Source organism: Falco naumanni, chromosome 10 (genome assembly GCF_017639655.2).
Source record: "Falco naumanni isolate bFalNau1 chromosome 10, bFalNau1.pat, whole genome shotgun sequence".
Classification (NCBI taxonomy): domain Eukaryota; kingdom Metazoa; phylum Chordata; class Aves; order Falconiformes; family Falconidae; genus Falco; species Falco naumanni.
This window is the reverse complement of record NC_054063.1, coordinates 30,784,508-30,808,430: the sequence shown is the minus strand read 5'-3', so window position 1 is coordinate 30,808,430 and position 23,923 is coordinate 30,784,508. Positions and strand designations below refer to the sequence as shown.

The 23,923-nt window shown below is 42.6% G+C and overlaps 1 protein-coding gene across 2 annotated transcripts in view; it reads right to left on the bottom strand.

Moving 5' to 3' along the window:
* PREX1 (phosphatidylinositol-3,4,5-trisphosphate dependent Rac exchange factor 1) overlaps positions 1-22,388 on the bottom strand; it is a 170,268-nt gene extending 147,880 nt beyond the window's left edge. For both annotated transcript variants that reach the window (XM_040608692.1, XM_040608693.1), the window contains exon 1: positions 21,985-22,388. In XM_040608692.1, the coding sequence (XP_040464626.1) occupies positions 21,985-22,146 (162 nt within the window). In that variant the 5' untranslated portion in view covers positions 22,147-22,388. The remainder of the gene's footprint in view (positions 1-21,984) is intronic.
* Positions 22,389-23,923: the final 1,535 nt, after the last annotated feature.

Below are 23,923 nucleotides of genomic sequence, written 5' to 3'. Positions count from 1 at the left end.
AAGGGAGGATCTAGGCAATAATTTACATGTTTAATCTCCCCCAAATGTGAAACATCCACCCAGTATCACAGGATGTCCCCCACGGTACCCCATCCTACCACTGGTAACAGCATTGTAGAAGTGTATTCCACATTCTGACTCTGGGGAAACTTGCAGTTCTGAGATTACTTTTCACTTGTTTTACTATTATTAAAAAAAAAAAAAAAAAAGAAAAAAAAGAGATTTCACACTTTTTATGGGTCTTTAGAGATTTGTTCAGTTTTAAAATATGCTTAGCTTTTGGAGAAGTTAGAGCAATTTGTTTAGTGTGGCTTACAAAGTTAAGTCACATTTGCTAAGGACTGGGGGGATTTAGGACTTCACCACCCCTTCTGCTTCGTTGCTGGTTGCTGAATATTACTGTGCCTGCTCTCAGCCAGTTTGTGCAAGCTACTCCTTTGCTTCAGCATAGTGTCAGCCAGCTTAGTTCGAGGCACCAAAGGAACACTTCAAGCTGAACTTCATACTTTTCACTCAGATCTATTAAAGAGCTCTCACAAATTTCAATGAGACCAAAAGAATAAGGGCTATGAATACATAAAGGTAACAGGAAATAATCAGACAGGAAAGCTGCCTAAAAGCAACTTTAAAAGCCTTTGACCAATTCCTCTCCACTGTTTAAAATCAAAGAATGAAGGAAATCACAACTGTAAGAGATGAGAATACCACCCTGTACACCAAGGCAGGCGCAGTTATCTTTTACACTTCTGTCAGCATTCTGTCTCATTCATTCTCAACAAGAACTAGTTTCAGATACTTCACAATATTCCTTTATCTATTCCACTGTTTCATTATCCTGGTTTTTTGAAAGCATCTCCTAATTGTCTCACTGCTGCAATTTAAACCCATTACTTCTTGTCCTATAAATTATGGATACAGAGAAAAGTTTACTCCCCTTATCTCAGCAACTTTTTTAGCCCTGAGCAATCCAAATTCATTCAAGTTTTGCTTTCGAACATGCCTGTTTTTTCTGGATACCAACAGCTTGGAAAGCTTATATACAAAACTAGACATTGTCTTGTTAAGCAAAGAACTTCAATAATAAAATGAATAATTTAAGAAGTCTTTCAATTTTAGTTGTACAGGTTTATTACTTTTGCCTGATTTTTAACAGTATCAGATTAATTCAAAAAGCTTTCCAGAATGTAGCCATTCTTGCTTTACAGCCCATTAATCTTTTTCCCCGTTTCCACACTGTCTCCCATAGCCTTCCTCACCCTCATGTATGACTATTATCTGTCACGAATACAGATAAAAATAGACTACGGTGTTCAGCTCTTTATCCAGTAAATGCTATGATCACCATGCTCATTTTCTAAGAAGCAGAGCCAAGGCTGTATACGCTGACTAGCATGGCATCCAAGCAGTATATTTTAGGTGGCAAATGCAGACAGGGAAACATGGATTGGCTCCCCGCTCGTATACAAACACTTAGGGTTTACACACCGGAAAGGGTATGAAGTAGTATGTCAGACAAACGTCATTTCGATTTCTTCTCATGCTAAGGCTCTTCAGTTACTTTTCAAGGAAAAAGTAGATTTCAGTTCCCAAGTCTTCTGATTGGATTTTTTTAGCCTTTTTCTTCTCTTTTTAAATATCCTTTCTTTTCATTTCTTTCCAGGGGTGTGCCTGTGCCCTACTGTGCCTACTCCTGGCTCTGCTGTGAGCTCATCTGTTCTCCAACAGAGCAAGCTATCACCCAGAAATGAAGAGAAATGCTTTCTTGTTGCTCCCTCATACCCAGTCCTTGGAGCAATCATGTTATTCTGTTCGAGTTATTTCTGTCTCTGAAGAACTGCTAGCCTCAAATTACTCATTCATTTGTAGATTCCATTTTTTCCTCTTTAAAATTCAGAGCACCAAGGATTGAAGTTTCTAACCTGTTCCCACCACTGAAGTGAATCTATACCTCCCTGACATTTTATTAATGGAAGATTTACATAGTAGTATATGAAAAAAAAGCAAGTTTTTGTGGTTGTTTTATTCTGACTTGTTTTGTTAAAGAAACAGCCACTGCAACTGCAGAGTTCGAGACCTGGAAAGCACATATGAGCTGCTGAGGAGAAGCATCATCATCTAATATTTAGCACCACACTCTTTATGCATGAATACCCTCCATAATTCTCTCCAGACTCTGCCAAGATTTCCAGCTCATGCATGCTTTAGCAGTTGGTACCACACAACAATAGGTTATGAATTTGGAGTTATGACCGCTATGTAAGCTCATCAAGACTCCACTTGAATCAGTAATAGCCAAGAATTCATTATCAAGAAACAAGAATCCCATAATTCTGGTATAGTCTAGAAGAAGGTATATGCCATCAATAAATGGGCAAGATATATATGTGTGGTGGGGGAGGAACTATCCTGGCATAAGTTTTAGTAACTAAAAACAAATGCACAGAAAACAGGAAGCTGCTCCAAACTAGCAGCAATTTACAGCCAAATAAGATGTTTAGGTAGGATTGTGCCAGTGTGCCAGCCAGGCCTCATCTTTTACTCTTCCTGGGTGGTAAGCAGAATGCAGCACCTTCCTGCTGCAGCGTGTGCAGATCCCAGGCCCTGTGCAGACAGGGACTTGCACACACCACCTCTTTTTGTGCAGGTATAAACCTAACTGAATCCCTTCCCTTTTCTGTTGTGTATTCACCACTTACTGCACAAACAACTTCAGAGGTGTTTTAGAAATACTACCACTCCTGCTTTTGTAACACCGCCTGCCAAATAAGGGTTTTACATATATACACAGACTATAAATTCAGCTGAGTCTGAAATATGTAAAAGACATTTTTCTCATCTGTTGCCATCTTCTTTACATCTTTGGGTACATACTTTCTTTATAAGCAAAATGACTGAGAAACTTTACGTGAAGAAAAAAATAGAAGGTACTTTCTCAGCAGTTCACCCTCTTCCATTTATCACCTTGAACGCTACAATAAGTACTAGAGTCACGTTGAAAATAGTTATTTTATAATATAATTGCTACAGAGACAGCTCAAATCATAGCCAGCAAATGAACAATAAGGGCAGACAAATCCAGGAAAAAGCAGGCTTTTGTGCAAACAACACCAAAAATAACAAAACACCTGCCCCATAACTCTGAAGATTAAAGCAACAACTTTTCAGCATTCTCCCATAATCCTGAAGCAGCAGACCTCTACACAATTTTCTCAAGTTCTAGACCCATGAAAACTTTCCTAGTTGACGGTATCCGAGATTAAGAAGTTCTGTATCTTTCTGTCTCACACTAACCCTCCCTGGCCCATACTCATACCTCTACAAGAGACAGAACAAATGGAGAAATGGCATTTCATGGTTACTCTCCATCCCTCTCCTGAAATATATTCTGGCTGAAACCAACATGAACTTCTTCATTAGGTATGAAATTCTGGTATGCACAATATGCACACCTCAGGTAGATCTCATTTCAGTGCTGATTAAAGAAAGATGTGGAGAGAGAACTTGCTATAGGATATCACTGCACATCAGAACTTCGCTCCACATTTGAAACTAATCTGAAACTTGTATATACACCTTTTCTTTTCCTTCTCTCTCACTCCTACAAACAGAGTAATTCCATGAACAAGGACAAAGTGTGACAAAAGGACTGCCTCATTAGGCACAAACAGAACCCTTGCTCTTGTCACTTAACAGAGGGCTGTTAAGGAGATCTACATACCATGGAGCATCAAGCCTTTTTTTCTTCCAGGTACTCCAAAGCAGATCGCCCCTTTGGAGGGGCATCCCAGAATCCTGACAGCATCACGGAACCTCATATGAAGAAGTATGTGCCGGAAATAATCCTGGGTGCCTCCAGCTGGAGGGATGTTCCTGGTCGATGGCATTGTGCATCCTATCTAAAGGCTTCTAAAGGCAGCAGAGCTGCCCCAGAAAAGCACACAAGTTTGACAACTGAATATCATGTTACCAAGATACACAACATACATGGAGGTTTGTAACTAGTTCATTGTACTGCCTGGTGTTTAGACTGCTGGGAAAGAGAGACATTTTTTCCTCTAAGATTTCTATAAAGGTGAGTGAAGACAGAAATTATTCATTTAGCCAAATTCCACTTAAATGCACATTAGAATGGACAGGTAATATCTCTAAATAAGAAGCTTTGCAATGAGAAGATCGTGAGATTTCTGTCACTAGTGCCACAGCTGGCGTATCAGCAGTCAGAAAAGAAGTAACACTCAAGCCCAAATTACTCCCCACATTAAAAAAAAAAAAAAACCAACAACAAAACACCACACCAAAACGTAGGGAACTTGTTTTCACTTCATCCAAAAGTCTCAACCCTTCTGACCAATTCCACCAGCTCTGCTGAAACTTACTTACACAGCAAATTTATGAAAATAACATAAGCCTAGAAAACAGAAGCAGATTAAGACAGCCCATGTTTCTCTTCCTCCTCTGAAACTGTCACTCAAATATCATCTGTATTTAACATTTCTTGATTCCGAAAAGCAAGCTGTAGTCTTATGGTGGAGGTTCACTGCAGATGACTTAGGTGACCAGCAAAGAGTTGGAAGAGCCATCACAGCTCAGTCTAGATGCAAGCAGTCATACAGAGCAAGGCCATGCCTGAGCTCTTCTACCCTCACAGCCACTGCCCTCACACAATCCAGATAAAACCAATATCCACAGTGTACTGTCAGCCAGCCCAGGTATACAGCGCCAACTCAGACCTCCAACAGAGTTGCTCTGCCAAATGCTGTGTTTGAAAGCCCCCTGGTCTCTTGCCCACCACTTTTCCTAGTCTTTACTGTACCTAAAGTGTATGTCGCAAAATAGGCTGATGCCTAATCCTCAGCCACTCCAGCTGCCATCCTACAGATAACTGTAAACCGTTAATTAACATGCATTTGGGCTAAGGACTGTGACTCTCATTTGCAAACTAATTTCAATGAGATGGCTGAAGCAATTACTGTCCTCTGCTCTCGGTTTCTTCCTCTCCTGAAGGTTACACCTCTGTCTCAGACAAGGCTGCACAGAACGTGCATCTGTTGCTTAAACACTGCCCTCTACAACTCAATATTTAACCATTTAAACAAACCACTGCAGCCTTTATTCTGCATTTATACATTAGGTCGTAAACTATAGCAGCTGAGGATACAGACCCCAGGCATCCATTCACACCACAGGACTTTTAATTTCTAGGAATGTGGCAGGGCAAACAGGCACGGTGATAACTGGCATGGTCACCCCACTTAAACATGCCTACAAACATAAACCAAAGCCCCTAAGCAGTGAATCAGAGTGAAATTGGTGGGACTATCTTCTGGTTTGGTTACTGGACTCTAAGATAACGATGTGAAATAGGGATTCCAGGATAATGGCATATCACATACACTGGTATTGTCAATTGTTTGTAATGGCCAGGAAATACCGAAATTATAATCCCAAAGTATCCACAATACTAAAGCTGTGTGCTGCTCTGCACCAGCCAGTCCCAGTGAACCTTTGTGTGTCCATCTCCTTTGAGCCAGTATCACTTCCCTGCTACAGCAATAGGTATAAGAAGGCTAAGAACACTATGTTCTGTTCTCCCCTTCCCCTTGGACAAAGGTACTTCTACCCTGTCTCAAACTGCTACAGTGGAGCAGAATAGAAATGTATGTGGGACAACCAAGAAGCTGTGATGTGGGAAACAAGACACAACAGGAGGTTGTACCGGTGCAGATATGCTGAACTGAGTGAAGTGGACAAAAACAGTCTTAATGCCATCTTGAGCTACAGTACCCATCATACCAGGTGTCTCAAGCCTAAGTCTTGGCTTTCTAGAAAAAATCACTTCAGCTGGGGTGAAAGAAAAAGAAAGCAATGTTCCTATGAGAATATCACTCCACCTCTCCCCAAACCACTCTCCCTCAAAATCTTTTATTCTCCCTCAAAATCTTACTTATTATTTGATCTCTTTTATTCAAAAGGTTCAATAGGATCATGATTTGCAGAGATATGTTATGCTACTGTTTTTATTTTGGTACTGTCATAGTTTGAACAAGGCAAAAGTGGCCTCTGACAGAGTCGGAACTGGTGAAACAAAAAGGGTTTTTATGTGAAAATGAGAAGAATTAGGGATATAGCTTCAAAATTTATGAAAAGGAGGCAGCTGAAGCCTTATAAGATCATAAGTGTACAGAAAGGTGTAAAAACATACCAAAAATAAAGCCTCCTATCCCCAAGGATAGGTTTGTACAGTGAATTTCAGGATTCAACTACTTCTTTAATTCACTTTCAAACTTTAAGTCTGAACCTTGAAGCTAAAAAATTACAGAGGAAGAAACTTCCTTTCTGTGGCATTTCTGAAATTCTAGCTCCTCAGCAAAAATGAAGAAGTGCAGGGAAGCCACACTGGTGAAAGATTCTATATACTGACTTTTATTGTGAATCTTTTTCCAAATCTCTCCTTGGATTCAGTTTGGCATTAGACAGTTTTAGTTTGCTTGAACAGACTGGTTTTCCCTAATTAACAGAGAGGCAGCACCAGTAGTACGTTCGAGCCACTGACATTTTCACTTCATTTCTTTTATACCCTTTGTGCTCAATGTGTGTTTGACTGTGGAACTCAGGCTTGCTCTTACTGCTTTAGAAAGCACTTCTGCATTTTTTTGAGAAGAGTTAGTTCAGCAGCTAACACACAAGCAGACTGGGCAAATGTGAAACAACTAGATGTCTGAGTGTTTACACTTGCACTTGCTGAGATCTTAGCATAAGCACAACTGTTCAGACAACTGCCACTGAGTAATTCTGAGACATAACATAACATCTTTATTTACATTTTTATTACTCACTGAGAGCAATGGGAAGCTGCTGACTGGCAATTCCTGAAGAGCCAAGACTTACATTCTACACTGTGTGTTTACATAGGACTACAGCAGGAAAACTCTCCTAGCAGAGTCTGTTGCATCCAGCAGAGGTACTCCCAGAAGGGAAAACTGTTAATGCCTCCCCATCCCCATTGATCCTTGGTCTGTGCACAGGGATTGTCAATACTGCTTCTGGTTATGCCTAAAAGTCCCCCTGGACTTGAGCTAAGACCACCAATTCATCACTCTCTAACTGCCAAGGACACGTCAGCTGGTTGCCAGAAGACTGAATTAAAGAATTCAAATTTTTGCACTTTTTCACAAAAAAGATGCATAGCTTGTGTGACATCCTTTGCTCAGTTTTTTCTCCTAAAAGAGGTAAAGAATGAAGACAAGTTACTTAGCTTCAGTTGCTGGCACTGTTAGTTACTTCCCCTACAAGCTCTGGACAAACCATTTTGCCTTTCTGTGGCTCAGTTTCTCCATCTACTAAATACTGGTGTTCTGTTTTGAGAGAATACAGCCAGAAAAGTGCTGCATAAACACAGACTGGTATCTTTACTCTTAATGCACTTCAAAGCAAAATTTTCTTCTTAAGTAAAATAGTCTGAGACTCTTCTTTCCACTGGGTTAAGCTGGTTTTTGATACCAGGCTGCCCCTGCAGCTCACCCAGAACCACATTAAAAAAGAACTGATGTCATGCAGCCTTGCTTCCAAACACACACCACCTGGACACAGCAACTGCTGCCACTGCAATTTAATTCTTGCTTGCTGATTGCAAATTTCAGTTCCTCTGGTTGTGTGCTGTAAAAGTTTTGATTCATACTTTACTTTCCAAATATTGTGGCTTTTCTTGTGCAACTGCTTAAGAAAGATGCATTGGCCTCTACTATGCAAAAGGATCTCTTATGACACACACATATATACTGCATACATGGTATAACAAACAAAACCAATCAAGAGGCTGGCTGTTCTTTCTATCTTTATTTTCTGTCAAGACAAATATTAAGCTGTTTTTAAATGCGGAAGGAAACAGAGGTCAGAGTGAAATTCCCCAATGTACTCCACTGTTCATGATGTGCATATTCTGTACACAGAAAATGCTGATACTGCAAGGTGACAGCCACCTGCTAGAACAGGCTGAGCTTTCCCAGCTCCTCCTGGCTTCAGCACCCCACAGGATAAGTCCATTGAGATAGCACAATCCTCAAAAGGTGCTCCACCAGGCATAATGCAAAACAGAATATCATCCTAAGTAATCTTTCTTTTTTCCATCTCCTCTGCTACTCAGTGTAACTGCAGTAAACTTCCAGCACCATTCACCAACAAATAAAGCGAAGTTTCATCATCTTGATCTGTTCACCACATCAGAATCAAGATGCAGCTAAGTACCTTAAATATTTAAAGAAAGAAAGGCCTAACAGCTGAAAAAAGGAAAACATGCATTTCCTCAGGGAATGTTTTGCTCACTGAGTAAAGAGTAAGAAAGCTGTGCCCCATTTAGCAAACCTATAAAAACCCAAACCCAACCAAGAATAAAAAGTAATAAAAACTGTGCACAATTTTTAATTTATAAAAACAGGACCTGCCCACAGCTGCTTTTTTCAGAGAACCATCATAGTTGAATTGTGAAAAACTCTGTAATGGTGTAATATGTCTGCAATGACCTCTTCTAATTCCAGAGGTACTGATCTGTCCTTCTTTTTGACTCCTTCCATTCATCTAGAACCAGTACTTTTTCCAACTGCATTTAGTTGAAAAGTCTCAACTATACCTTAAATTTATTTGTCCATTTTGTTTTTAAATGCTTTCTGCTCATGCTCCCTAACGTCTAAGTGCGGTTACTCCGGCAAATACTACTACTAAATGCTTAACAGAGAAGGAGAAATGCACAGAAGTGAAAAAAAAACCATGGGCAGTAAGATTATGAACTTTGAAATCCACTGCAAGGAAAGGCAATGGTGAACCAAGAATGTTGGTGCAATGTGAAGGCCTAAACACAGCAAAATTCTAGAAATTCAGTGGTGGCAAAGCTGGAGGTCTGACTTAGTAAAAAGCCCAGCAAAGCAGATACTACAACAATAAATGCACTGGATTTTGTGTACCCTGTACCATTTAATGACTAAGTTAAAAACTCCAGTAGTACTTTTGTCTTATACAAGTAATCAGTAAATCTTACTTTTCAAGTATACCTACCCAAAAAAATCATCTTTGGTCTATATAGGCTGAAAATCATTATTTATTTACAAGTTTTCAGAACACGTTCTCCTCACATGTGAAGAAACGCTTGTGCCAATGCAAAGGAGGAGACATATTTGCAACAGGGATAGTTTCACATGTAAAGTTACAGGAGCTAACAAAGGAGCCAAACTCAGAAAAGTATCTTCCCAATATCCACATCTTTTTTTCCTGTTGAGGGATCATGCTTCTGACATCAGAATGCTCATAGCTAGCACACTCCTGCAGCTCCCTTTGGAAATCTTCCCCCACTGTTCTTCCCTTATTCTGTGTCTTGTCAACACCCTCTTCTCACAAACAGCTGCTTCCCATCTGAGCTGATTCCTGAGCATAGTGTCAATAACACAACAGAGACAGAACCACCAGCACCCAGAGGGATATGAGCTAAAAAATTATATGCAAATGTCCAGCGATTATCATTTGAAGCCTTTGATTTTTCCACAATAAAAAGGGAAGTAAATAAAACAGAAATGAGCAAGAGTCACTTCATGTGAAGGACCAAAGTGCTTTCGGTCTACGATATCTCAGCTCACAACTGTTAGTAATGACACTCAGAATTAGGTAATTAACAGCCGGTTCCTTTTCACACTGTCCTAAAGTAGTCCCACCCATTCAAACTGTATTTCCTTTCTGTCTCCTCCTCCACAGATCAAGAAAATAGAAGACCTCAAGTAATAACAAAATTCTATGGAAGGCTGACAAGACAGATTTCCAACACTTCTAATTCCTCAGAAATAAACCCATTCAGACCAGCCACCAAGACAGAAAAGTTAGCACTGGCTCTGGGTCTCAACTCTGCCGTGGGCATCACTGTTCAACCAAAGTCCTATTTCAGCAAGATATGCCACAACCTGGGGTGGGACCTCAGGCTATGCCTACACTAGTAAACTAACAGTGCCAGGACATGGGCCTGAGCCTTGCAATTCTGTTAGAAAACCTTTAGAATATTTCCTAGCATCCTTTGGCCTGGGTCTAGCATTCTCCTAAACAATTCTCAGACACAGTGCCAGAGTTAGGATGGGCCAAGGATCATTCCCAATAGGCAGTCTGAATGCAGCCATCCTACTTTGAGACTTGGAGAGTTCAGCGGTACAAGACAAGACCAGACCAGATCATGCCAGTTGGCCTCAGGGCCAGAGAATAAAGCCTGGCACTGTTTTGTTTATTACATTTGTAGCCTAAGTCACTTGCTCAACAGTACAACCCATTAACCACTGATCAGACCTAACAAGACAGATAAACTTTCACCTCCATGCCTTCTCCTCTGTGACATACGTATTAAATAGCACACAGCCTATTCATATATACCTATATTAGGCTTGTCCATTGTTCCCACAACAACCTGGATTCTGTTTAAGAATCGGGTTTCAGGGTCCAAAACATTTTACCAGGTCAAAAGTTTTACAACCTTCTGTTATTGCCCCTTCAAACAAAACGAAAGGGGCTTCTTTAGCCACCTAGTGATGAGGTTAACAGCAAAGGGCTCCCTGTGAGGTGATGAATTCAAAGCAGTTGTCAGATTAGACAGAAAGTCCCCTGGGACCAGAGACTTCACTGTGTAGCTAAAACCCACCCACCTATCTGAGATAAGAACGCACTAAAATGCAAGTTCTTATCAGGAGTCTCTCCCCAAAGCAGGGCCCTCCACCAGTGACACACAACACTTTGAGTTTCAGGGAACTCCTCTCTATTGTCGGCTTCCTCAGGCACCAAAATAATCCCTGAATGAGACCTTTTATGTTTTCCCCTCTTTCCTGACATGTATCCCTCATCTATCCTATGGAGGGTTGTTCAAAGTTACTCAAACCACACTAGGATGCCAAAAGCATAAGCAGGCAAAACCTTCAAGACAAAGTGTTATCACTGAAATGATATACTGTAGGTAAGAAAAATGTGTAGATGGTGTGGATGACATTGCTAGGCTTTTTAAAATCTAAGCCCATTTCATCATGTGCAAAGGTAGCTAACATCTGACAGCCATCCAGTAAAATGAGTCTCACAGGTTCAAAGCTGTTTCTTAATAAATTGCTCAGTGACAACCTCAGCAGTCCGGGTCACCAGTTGCAAAGGATTGGGTTAGCCTCTCTCTTTAAAAGTGGTCTGCTCAGGGAAGGGGTGAGTAGCATGACCTTTCAGTGATCAATATTTGCTCATTCTGACACATTAGAGCAAGACACATTAGCAGAAAGTACATGGGTTTGGTATCACTGGTAGTGACACTGGTTCACAATTAAACGCGCAATCATATCAAGCTTCACACCCAAAACACACAGCCAAGCAGTTCCTAAACATATGCTTGAAGGAGCCCTGAAAATTTTGGCCCTAATGCTTAGACAGTGGCAACTAAACAACTAACAAATCCACAGGGAATATGTAATCAGCACTCTGCATGTTAGACTGTTTGCCTTTTCTTGGTTTGTTTGGTTTTTGTTGTTTTAGGGTTTGTGTTGTGGTTTGGTTTTGGTTTGTTTGGGTTTTTTTTGGGGGGGGTAGGTTGTTTGTGGGGTTTTGTTTTTGTTTTTTGATTTGTGTGGCGTTTTGGTTGGTTGGGTTTTCTTACACTGAAAGCATATTACTGGGCCAACTACATGATGACTAGTCCACAAAGATTTTTAATGACTAGAAGGCAGTGCTTATTAAAAAAAAAGAAAGTGCCCTCATTTTACATAGGCTAAGTGGTTTGGGAACCAAAAATTAACCTGTTGGCACAAGAACTGACCACAAGCAAAACCAGAAGTACAAAATTAAAATCAAGTTGAGAATGGTCACAAGATTTACTCCATGAGTCATGAGACATCAGATAAGTTGCAGCAAAGTATTATTTGTGTGGATGATATGCTTCCATAAAAATAATTATAGCAATAGCAACAGCTGTGAGATCAACCCAATATCGTTACATAAACATAAATATTCCTTTAACTCAAGTCCACAGTCCCATCATCTCAGTAACCACCCTAATCAAGGTGTAGAAATCTACTGCCCTCTCTGCAACTCCAAGATATATGACATAAAATTGCAGCTGTTTCCAGAACTGTAGGAAGTCACATTGCCAGCCAGTTTGTGACAAGTTCTTGTGCTAACAGCACAGAGTGAAAAAGCAGGTGAGCTTTCATACATCATGATGCCCAAAACGGTCAATACCTGTCTTTCTGTCACTAGGTTCCAAGGGGCCTATCAGAGCTGCCATTCAGCTTTGAGCAATCAGTATCTCATGGCTTGACATATGGCTATCAGCTGTGTAAGCAATGAGTTATTCTTCTAAGGAGGAGGGCTCATTAGGAAGAGCGAAGGAACTGTTTTCTCGCCACCAAGCTGTTTTCTCTTACTCTGGTCTGGAGATCTGCAGTTCAAAGGGAGCCAAGACCTCTTCAGATGAGTGGCTTCTACAGAAGGGTGATGGAAAGTGTATATGCAGGAGTCGGGCATTTTAATTCAAATAACCACCCTGACATTCTCTCCCAGTACAGATCTACTGCGGTTCTGAATGTCTGCTACAGCTTGATTCGATCGTATGTGCAGAAGGCAGCATTAAAGCTTTAGTCAGGCTTGGCCAGGTAATCAAGCAGGAATCTTCATCTGCAGTAATACTGAAATCCAAGACTTTGCTCAGGTCTTAGGCATGCTGTTGGTGCAATCCCCAGTCCAAGCCTCAGTTTATGATCCAGCAGGGCATAGTAAAAGGTAGCATTCAGTCTCTGTGTGAGAGATGGCTTTGCATGAATTGCATTGCTCCATAATTAAGTCTCTGTGGTGGACTGAGAAACTACAGTATTGCATATTTCAATTCTTTTTCTTGACTCTAGTTGTTAAAGGCTGAAAATGCTGCAGTCGTTCCCACTGCTGAATCTGAACTCTTCAAAACAGATAAGAAACATAGTAAGATAGCAATGCTTCCAGTCTGTCCTTCAAAGAGACAGGACTGGTTGCTTCACCACAAGTTTAAAACACAACACAAAATACTGAGACAGAAACAAAAGGGCAAAGGGGGACAGGAGAGGAGTGGACTGAAGCCAGTCTAACAGAGGAGGAAATGCCAGCCACCCTGTGCTCCAAGTCCAGCCCTACTTTTTACATCCTTAATTCGAACAGCCTTCATGCACTCTGAAACACCATCACCTTTGATTGCACTAATCAAGGGATCATCTGTCAATTCAGAGCACTTAATGGAAATACTGCCATGTAAATATGGATTACTTATACCACCACAATATGAAGACAATGGTAATAAACAGCAGCATTAGTGAACTACACATGCTTTCCCATCATCTAAAGTACAAAACAAAAGGGTCTGGCTGAAAGACCACTGCAAAGAAACGGTGTGTAGTCAGGGAAACCAGTAGATGCAACCATTCAGAACAATTTCAAAGATTTGATCCACAAAACAGATTTCTGCGATCATGGCAATTGCTATTTACAAATGGAAAGGAAAAAAAAACTTTCACAAACTAGATGAGTCCACATAATACATCTTTATTTCAAGAGTATCTTGAAAAAGAAAATTTGAAAGTCTTTGCCCCAAGAAAGCCTGGTCCAACAAGATCTGAGAGGTCAAATAAGGTTTCTGCAAAGCTTCATCATTAAATCCCCATTTTGTGCAAGAGAACTGATGGTAGTCTTTGCAGATAATGAAGGCCTAGGGGATAAGCAGATATATGTGGGTCAGCAGTACTCTCTCTGGTGGTGATCACTATAGACTGCCATTGCACAGCGATTTCAAACATCAAAGTCAAAAACACACATTACCATTTACATCCTAAAACATACAACCGTGCAAGGCCTTTACCAAGAAAACACCCATTGCAGGCTGTGAATCCCTTTGAGGCTGGAAACGAAGACAACAGAAAAGGAATTCTACAGCTGGAAAGGAGTGAAATTCACACATAATCCCTCACATTTTCTTGCAAGTGCCTGAAGGAAACAATAGACTGGCAACAGAAATAAGTCATTTCTCAAATGCTTCATCTGTCACAGACTCATCTGGATGGCTGCAGGCAGACACTGCACTTGAGAGATCCTACCTTTTTCAAGCCCCACATGCTTTCAGAGTGGGTACCTCTGGGACTGCCAGGATTTGAACATAGGAAAGCTGGCTTAAAAACACCACTCTCCTCCCCTTAAGGAGGGTTCAGTGTTGCTTTTCCAGGCTACATCTCAGAAGTCTAATATTTAGACTGCTCCCATAAATCCTCTGCGTAGACACCTAGTCACGGTCACTGGTATGAGCAACGAGTTGTCCTCAAATACATGTACAAACTCAGATAAACCTTTCTTAAGGCTCCTGTGCTAGATAATGCTCCTGTATAACGTACAAAAACATGAAAAAATCCATTCCCTCACTCAGTACTGCTAAAGCCTTGGGAGTGTCTTGTGCTGCTTTTTAGGCACTAGAGTTCAAGAAACATATAGATTAGAGAATCCAGACAACACAGGAATTATCAGAGCTAAAATTAAATCGTTTTGGGGAAAAAATTTAAATAATTTGACAATTTAGTCTAATCTAAAATAATTTATGAAAACATCCATGAAATACTTGAAGGACTGATGCAAAGAGAAAGAAATCACCTTTGCACTCATCGAAAAAAAGGAAGATTAGATATTACATCAGGTATCAGGAAGACATTTCTAATAATAAGGACATCTGAACACCAGAATAAACCATCAGAAATAGCCCTCCTTTCAGATCCAAACATGATGGGATAGTTTGTCAAGATCATCTCCAACACTAACGATATAATGTAAAACTGCAGAACTGTAATTCCCATGCCTGCAAAGCAGTACTCCTGCCAATGGCACAAACACTGTGTGACCTGCGAAGTAGAAAATTAGCAAAGTTTTCACACTTTTTTCCTCCTGTATTTAGGAACAAACACGCTCCCATAATGGATATCAGTCTGCTTCCTACAGAAATCAGCCAAAAATTTTGTCAAATCAAACATGCATTCAGCTACATGTGCAGCAACTCACTCAATTTCTGCTGCGATGCTTGTTTCACTTTTTGATCCACGTGCTCTTTCCTACCAACGCCTAGGGTCTCTGTCCCTCCTTTACACTCACTCAGCTCCCAGAGGGCTACAGCAAGTGAGTTTCAAGGTAGAGGCACCAGTGCAGTGCTGAGAAAGCACAGGGCAGCCACCCTCCCCCTGCTCTCCCCCCCAAGGGATCATGACACATGTTCAGACAACAACTGGCACCCCTGAAGTGAGAGGGAGGGACAAATGGCAAAAGTGCTGATTGATGGTACCACTGCAATTCAAAGGAGGAAGAGATGCAGAGCCAGAGTCAGGTCAAACACCTCATTCTGAAGAATGTAGTAAGACCAAAGTAGATCTGAGATAAAGCATAGCAAGGGTCAGATGCACACCAAGCTGGAACGAGCTAAGCGAAGCAAAGAGAAAGGAGTTTTAGTTCTAACCTGTGCGACGGTAAACTGGTGAAACTACACAGGGGATTTATTGATATTTTCTCATTGTGGAGATTCCATGTGAGTGCAACAAGAACTGAAAAGCTTTGTTCATATGAAAAGTCTGCTGTACTCCTATACATCTTTGATTTGTAAAGCCTCGCTACAAAGGGCATGTGCTGGTCACACAATCTTCCAAGTGAAAATTAATGCATGCATCTCAGAGCAGAACAACCTGGGAATTCTGTGTCCTCCATCCTTGCTCTTGCACCTATGGATCATAAACTAGCCTCCGCAGACCACAGGCTCAGATAAATAAATATTTTCAGCACTTTCTCTTTGCTTTTCTGTTTTTCACTGCTGCTTCACTTTCTACATCCAGACTGCTTCATGTTTTCTCCTTGTATCCAGAGCAAAAGAACCTTCTAATTTGTTTGTATTTCAGCCTATAGCAGCTAATTTTGCACTACACTTAGCCTGAATAGAAAACTCTACTTGCAGAATTGCCAACCCCAAACATTCAAGTCATAACACAAGCCCCTAATGCTTATGAGCATTTATGTTTTGCTAATGTTATAACTTCAAACTTCGCTTTACAACCAGAAGGGCTACAAACATGCCATTGAAAATGAAAGCAGCAATCTTCCTTAATTTACATATGTCAGGAACCAGGCTTTTAAAAAAAATGCCCCGTGTTAAGACTCAACAGTAGAAAATTTGATCATTCACAGTCATAACTGGCTACTGGTGACTGCACATAACCAACTGACCCAAAACAACAGAACAGCAAAGCTAATTTAGACCACTTCTAACCAAATTACCTCTTCCATCTCCTTCCTCTCCCCAATTGCTCTTTTAGCTGTCTCACAATAAAAGAGCAACATTACCCAAACCATATGGCTCGCCTTCCAGAATCAAGAGTTTATCTGCATCTACTGAAGGTGAAACAGGCGGAGGACAGTGTAGGACAGGAAACCACACCTCAGAGCTGAGACAAATGGTCTGTTTGCTACTCTGCTACTCTATCTGAGCACCAGAGCCCTAATCCTGGATGCAAACAAGATTGTGAAATATGAAAAAAAAAAAAAGAGAAAAAAAAAGGCCTGTGATGTTTATCATATTTCAAGATGGGTGGAGTGCAAAATCCAGAGACACTAGACCAATTACAGCTACAAAGCAAGCAAGAAAAGGGAGCATAACATAAATATTTTGAGTCTGCAGGATGTGGGTTAATTTATCTGATGGCACGCATGTCCTAATGTAACATATTTATACAATTGATAAGATGGAAAAAGACTTCTAGTCTTCATATAAAAATAAAGGATGGCATAATATTAAAACCTAAAAATAGTCCTGGTATCAACATGATACCTGTCTGATAAGGACAGTTAAACTTTCATACAGTTTCATGCCTGCACAGAACACACAGCAATTGCTCAAGCTAGAAGTACGTCCTGTCATTCTGACATTACAGTTTACAAGTTGGTGGTTTGTCTTTTGAAAGATGAAAGAGCCATATTTATATACAATGTGGAGAATAATTTGGCTTTATATACTTGTAATTACTGAAGTTGTGGGAGCTTCATGTGCAGGTCAGAGCCAAGTGTTCAGTGAAATTAAAGACAGCAAAAAAAAAAAAAGAAAGAAAAGAAAGTGCATACAAGAAAATACCTACCTTTGCAATCTGGTGTATTAGATAACTACTGTTACTGCACTTTCACATGTAATTCATATGATTATATGTACAAACTGGTTAACCAGACCTTTAAATACTGACATCTAACTGTTGTGTACCCACTATTCAATCTATTCTTGGAATGATAGTCAGTGAGTATGTCTGAAATTACTCAGGATTCCTGTGCCTCCTTACTTGAAAGCTGGTCTTTAATTTGACCAGGATTCTGTGGAATGACCATGCAGCATTCAGACAAACCACAACCTTTCTCAGTGAATTATCTGTGGCTTTTCCATACAGACTGACAACACAGGCAAGAACAGATACCTAGAGAATGGGTAAGCTTAAGGGCTGCAACGCTCAGACACTGCACCTCAGTACCGAAAGACTCTGCTGTCAGCCAGATATTCATGTGCAAGACTGCATGCCACCAGACAAATGCTTTGACATTTACCCAACTGGTCACTCAAATTATCACCTGGTTTAATTTTGTCACACTGACAAGAAATATTTACAAGAACACATACAAAATGTAAACATTTCTGCATGCATTGCAGAGAGCTAAGACAGGCCAAAGGGAGGCAAAGGATTAATTGAATCTTGAAGTCTGCAGACTGAAAATCCTTATGGTTTATGATCTCACCAAGACTTACAACAGAATTATCTGCCTTTATCTCTTTGAAGTTTATCTTACTACATCAGTAACTTTTAGTAAAGATCATTAGCTTCTGACAATTTTCCACTATGCTTATTTGATCACTAGTTCTTTAATGATGTTGGCAGCAGTACTTTTTCATCCATTCCCTGTAGTTCTCCATGCTGTTTAAAAGGTTTGGCTGTGTAATGAGCCTTTACATGGGGAGCTGGACTAGATGACCTCCAGAGGTCCCTTTCAACCGCAACGATTCTGTGATTAGTAAAGTTAACTGCAGTATTATCTATTAATATTCCTGATTTACACAGCATTTCTTCAAGGAGGATTCTGTACTTTGCAACATCATACCTGCCTAACAAAATGGCAGATAAGAAGAACACAATATAGCATGTGCATGTTCATAATTAAATCAGTAACTTCAGATCATCAGCTACGAGCTGGTAGAAGTGTTTGCCCCCTCCCAGCATGGTAGCTCCTCATTTTGATGCTTAATCTAGGAAAAGCAAGACTATCAAAATCATGATATATCTGTATTATATTACCATTTAATATAAAATCCAGACTCTGTTTAAAAAAATAGCTATATGCCTTGGAATTGATCATCTCACCTAGTGACATCTGGAACAGACCACAGAGAAAACCTACTGGGTTTCATTCTCTCCACAGTTCTGATACGTAATACTGTAATGTGACCTATCAGCAGGAGTACCAGAAACTAAACACAAGCAAAACTGACTAGGAACACCTTCTTTTGTCCAAAATCCAATGGAATAAAAATGTTACAAACAACATATGCAGTGAAAAATTAACTCTACATATTAAACCTAACAGACTGAATAGCCTGATTTAGCTGTAGTGGCATAGGACATCTAAGTTAAATTTGCAGCTATTACTCCATTTGTCAGAGTTACTTGAGGTATGAAATATAACAGATTCTAGAGACTAAATTTTATTTAAGTAGGTAAACATCTGGAGCATTTTCATTAAATGAGTACAAAACTCACAGCAAAATGTTCTTCATGGTGACTAACACAATTTTTATTGTGAGAAAAGAGAACTCCATGTTCTCTGACTTTAATGATACCCACTTTATTAATCTATATTTATAGTGAACCTACTTTCCCTGCAACTTAGCGGGAAAAGGTTTCTAAACATACAAAAAAAAAAAAGGAAACCCTTCCTTCAACATGATTACATATTAGTCTAAAAAGGACCAAAATACTCTCAATAAATCCAAGTTACTTTGATTTATTTGCAAATCCATAGTATTAAATACTTAGGAGATTCTTTTACATTACCAGGAAACACAGGAAGCTGCTGCTAGCAAGCAACCTCAGTGCTGTGAATAAACCCATAGAATTTAGTTATTTGCTTTTTAAAACATTGTTTATTGAGAATACTTAATGGAGACTAGGGCTTCGATAGCAAATATTTAACAAAGAGCACAAATTCCCTCACGTAACCTTTTTCTAACGCACAACTGTCCCATTCTACTCAGGGAAAACTCTTTCTGATGACAGAAAGATATGAGATTTAGCCTTCCTTTATTTATCAAAGCTATTAAAGTTTCTTAAGCAACAGAACCTGTACCCCACATATCTCTCATCTTAAGTTTGACAGGAACAAACTTCCATAAGGTCTGGGAACTGCAGCTGTCCTCCTCAGAGGAACTGCAGTCTTTTCTCCACTACAGCCAAAATTGCTTCTGCAACATATGGAAGTATAATCAATTTCAGTACAATTCACACTATAAAAAAAAAACCCAAACACTAACAACCTAACATCACCTAACCACATTTGAATGTTAACTAGATGCTTTACCTCAGAAAACATAATAGGTTACATTTATTTTGCACTGGGTAGGTGCTACTCACAGAGAACATGAGATGGTAAGAAAGAGACCCCTGAGGCAGGAGCAGCAGTTCCTACGCAGTAATGCCAGAGCACTCAGAAAAACAAACTAATGCAAGTAAAGTGGACTTTATTTGTGAGGCCCAAGTAGATCTGAGAATACAGGGTCCCAGTGGTACAACAGCACTTCTATTAGTGTCATAAGGCAAAACTGGTGCCTTATAACTGCCTGTATTCCAGCGACTATATAAATGATATTATCCTTGTGTGTCACGTCAGCTGTCCAGTGTGGTAGGCAGGGCAGAATTCCTTCCTTTGTAATATCTTGCTGGAAGGTATTAAGTTATGGCCATCCACCCAATTTATGCAGAAAATAGTTCTCACTCCAAATTTTAAAAATTTCATCCTGGTAGTGCTTTTTACCCTCGCATACTGCAGTAGATCCTCATTCTTCTTTCCTCGGTGCTAACACTGTTCAGCTACCTGAATGCAGTTGTAGAGCAATTCAGCTCATAAGAACTAGGGTCAATGACTGAAGTAAACTGTCATTATTTAGGACAGCACACAAACATTTGACACATGCTTAAAGTTAAGCCTGTGTGTGAATGCTGTTCTAAACCAAGGCCTAGAGATAAGAAAGATCCTATCCCTCAGTGCTTTATTCAAACATAATTACCAAAACACAAATTCCATAGGAGGGGTGAAGCTGCACTATCAGAATCAACCCCCCAAGATACTACTACAGCCAATCTACACCTAGTAGACAATAACAAGTGACTGTGAAGGGCTCTAACTACAGTGCCATCCCGACACCACAGCCAAGCTAGTATCTTCTGCCATTACCAAAGGCATAATCCTCACTACTGCTCCGATTAAAACTACCAAGTTAACGAATATAACGAATATAAAGCCTTATTTTGAAAATTCCATTAGTTAATACTGTGAATGCATTTAACTACAAGAACATAAGCTAAAAATATATGCAGCCTGAATCTGCATTCCAGCCTGTAGCTGACAAAATCTCAAATTCAGTACTTAGGACAGAGGAGTTTTCTGAGTGTTTTTTTGTTTTGTTTTGTCTGTAGGGTGGGGCAGTTCTGCAACTTGCAGCTTTTTTAAGATCTCCTCACAGGGAGACAGAATCCCAGTTCTAAAAGAAGCTAACTGGCACTTCAGTTGGAAGCCTTCTGAAATTAAAGACTCTGAGTTCAACTGTTCGAGAAAGAAAAGGATTTAAGTAGAGCCTTGTCCATCAAGCAACCACATCCTTTTCATTTATCTTTTATGCTAGACAGTTTGCCACTTGGGTGAATCTGAAAAACACCAAAGACAAACTGATTTTAAAAAACAAACAAACAAAAACCTTGCCAGAAAGACAGGTCAAAAAGGGTCCAGGGTCTAAATCCATTTAGATGAAATCAGGGGTTAGTACTTATCTAGCAAAACACCATAAAGAATTTCTGCCCTGTCCAACCTTTTAGAAATCTCTGCAGAGACTTCCCTTGCTTTGATTCTTGATCTGTGTGATCAAATAGTTTCTTCTTCTTCTTTTTTTATGGCATATCTGTTATCTAGTAACTTTTACTGCAGGCTCTTCTAGTTATTTGCAGGAGTGTGGTGGTATGCTGATGAATTCCACATCTAGAGCCTACATAAGAAAAAGGAAATACCCAGATGGAATTTTACTTCTGAACTAGTCCGTGGATAATTTCAGAGGCGGGTATAATTGTCTCCACATGCACAGACACTCCCGGCCCAATCACGTATTTATGTTTATCATTAAAGCAATATATATTTAATACTTATTTATAAAATAACAGGCAATAAGGGTTTGAGCTTCCAAGTGGGTGTACCAGCAACTTCGAAACAACAACAAAAGGGATGAAGCATCCTGAGAAGCGATTCGGTCCTGGATCTGTCCCTGCCACCCCCCAGCGAGGCAGAGGCACCAGCGGTCCCCGCGGCCCAGGCGCCGCCGGGATGCTGCCCGGCCCGGCGCTCCAGCGGCAGGCAGGGCTCTCCCTCACCGGAGGGGGACGACGCGGCTGTCGGCGGTCCCGCTCTGCTCGCGGCGGCCCCTCGCACATCACCCCCCGCTCAGCCTCTCGAGCAGAAGAAACTCCCCCTCGGTGGAGCGGGCCTGGCTCCCGGCACTTCCCACAAGTTGTGCCAAGCGCTGCCGCGCCGCCGGGACGCGCTCGCAGCCCCCGGCCCGCCCGGGGAGGAGCCGCTCCACTCCGCACCGGACCGCCCGCCCAGCCCCCCCGGTGCCCTGAGGGGGCTTCCCCGCCCGCGCCCCGCGGCGCTGCTCACCGACTGCAGGAAGTGGAGGGTCCCCACGTAGTCCCGCTCGGTGCTGAGGATCTCGTTGAGGACGCAGAGGCGGAGGCGCAGCTGGCGGTCGGTGTCCTTGGGGCAGCCGGCGGGCTCGGCGGCGCTGGGGGCGCCGGGTGGCGGCGGCGGCGGCGCCTCCATAGTGGCGGCCGCGGGGCGAGGCGTTCCGCTTCCCCGCCGATCTCTTCGGCCGCCTCAGGAGCCCCCCATGGCCGCGCGGTGCCCGGCGCGGCTGGGCAACGGCACCCCCTGCCGCCCCCTCGGCCCTGCCTCGCTCGCGAGTGGAGGCGCTACAGGGGCCACTCTCCGAGGGGAGCCCGGCTGCGGGACATGCCGGAGTAGCGGCGAGCGCTCGGCGGCGAGGCGGCGTTGAATGAAGAGGGAAGGGAAGCCCCAGCGGCGGGGAGGGGGGGGAGCGAGAGGCGGGCGGGGGGGAGCGAGAGGCGGGCGGGGAGGGCGGGGCGGGGAGGGCGAAGCGGCGGAGCCCGGCCCCTGGGGGCCTGGCCGGGCCAGCGGCGGGCAGCGGCCTGGCAGGGCGGGAGCGCGGCCTCAGCCCCCCCCGCGCCCGCACACCTACGCAGGCTCCCGCACACCCGCATCTCCTCACCCCACGCGCTACCTCAGCCCACCAGACCACACACACGCACACCATAACACCCGCACTCCCTCGTCCCACTCACAAACCTCACACCCGCACTCCTCCCTCACACCTGCTTCACACACTCACATCCCTCACACTGCACTCACTTCATACCCGCACTCCCTCACACACAGTCTCTCACACCTGCCCTCCCTCACACACCTCTCACACCTGCCTCACACCACACTCACCTCATACCTGCACTCCCTCACACATGCACCCCCCTCACACCACACTCACCTCATACCTGCACTCCCTCACACAAACTCATATCCCTCACACCTGCCTCACACCCACCCTCCCTCACACACACTCCTCTCACACCGCACTCACCTCATACCTGCACTCCCTCACACACACTCACATCCCTCACACCTCTCTTACACCCGCACTCCCTCAACACATCCACCTCCTCACACCACACTCACCTCATACCCGCGCTCCCTCACACCCATTCAGGTCCCTCACACACACCCCACTCACCTCATACCCATACTGCCTCACACTGCACTCACCTCATACCCGCACTCCCTCACACGCCTCACACCTGCCTCACACACACTCACACACACACACCCCTCACACCTGCCTCACACTCACACACACACACCCCTCACACCTGCCTCACACCCACACTCCCACACACGCACCCCTCACACCTGCCTCTCACCCACACTCCCACACACACACCCCTCACACCTGCCTCACACCACACACCTCATACCCACACTCCCTCACACCTGCCTCACACCCACACTCCTTCACACCCACCCCCTCACACCTGCCTCTCACCCACACTCCCACACACACACCCCTCACACCTGCCTCACACCACACACCTCATACCCACACTCCCTCACACCTGCCTCACACCCACACTCCTTCACACCCACCCCCTCACACTTGCCTCACCTCATACCTGTACTCCCTCACACACACACTCAGGTCCCTCACACCTGCCCTCCCTCATCCCCCCCACACATACACATTCCTCACTGCCTCACATTACACCCCATACACACATAACACCCCTCATACCCCGCACTCACACATGCCTCACACACACACCCCATGCACCCTGCGCTCAGATCCCCCGCCACCACACCCACACACACATTCACGCAGCACAGTCAGAGACTGGAGACACACACACACACCCCACCACATTAACACAGTACAGGGTTATAAACACACCATGGCTACTTGCACGTACAGAGAATTGTACGCAAATCTACGGACCCCTCTCCCCTGCACAGGGCTGGCGGTTGGCAGACACAC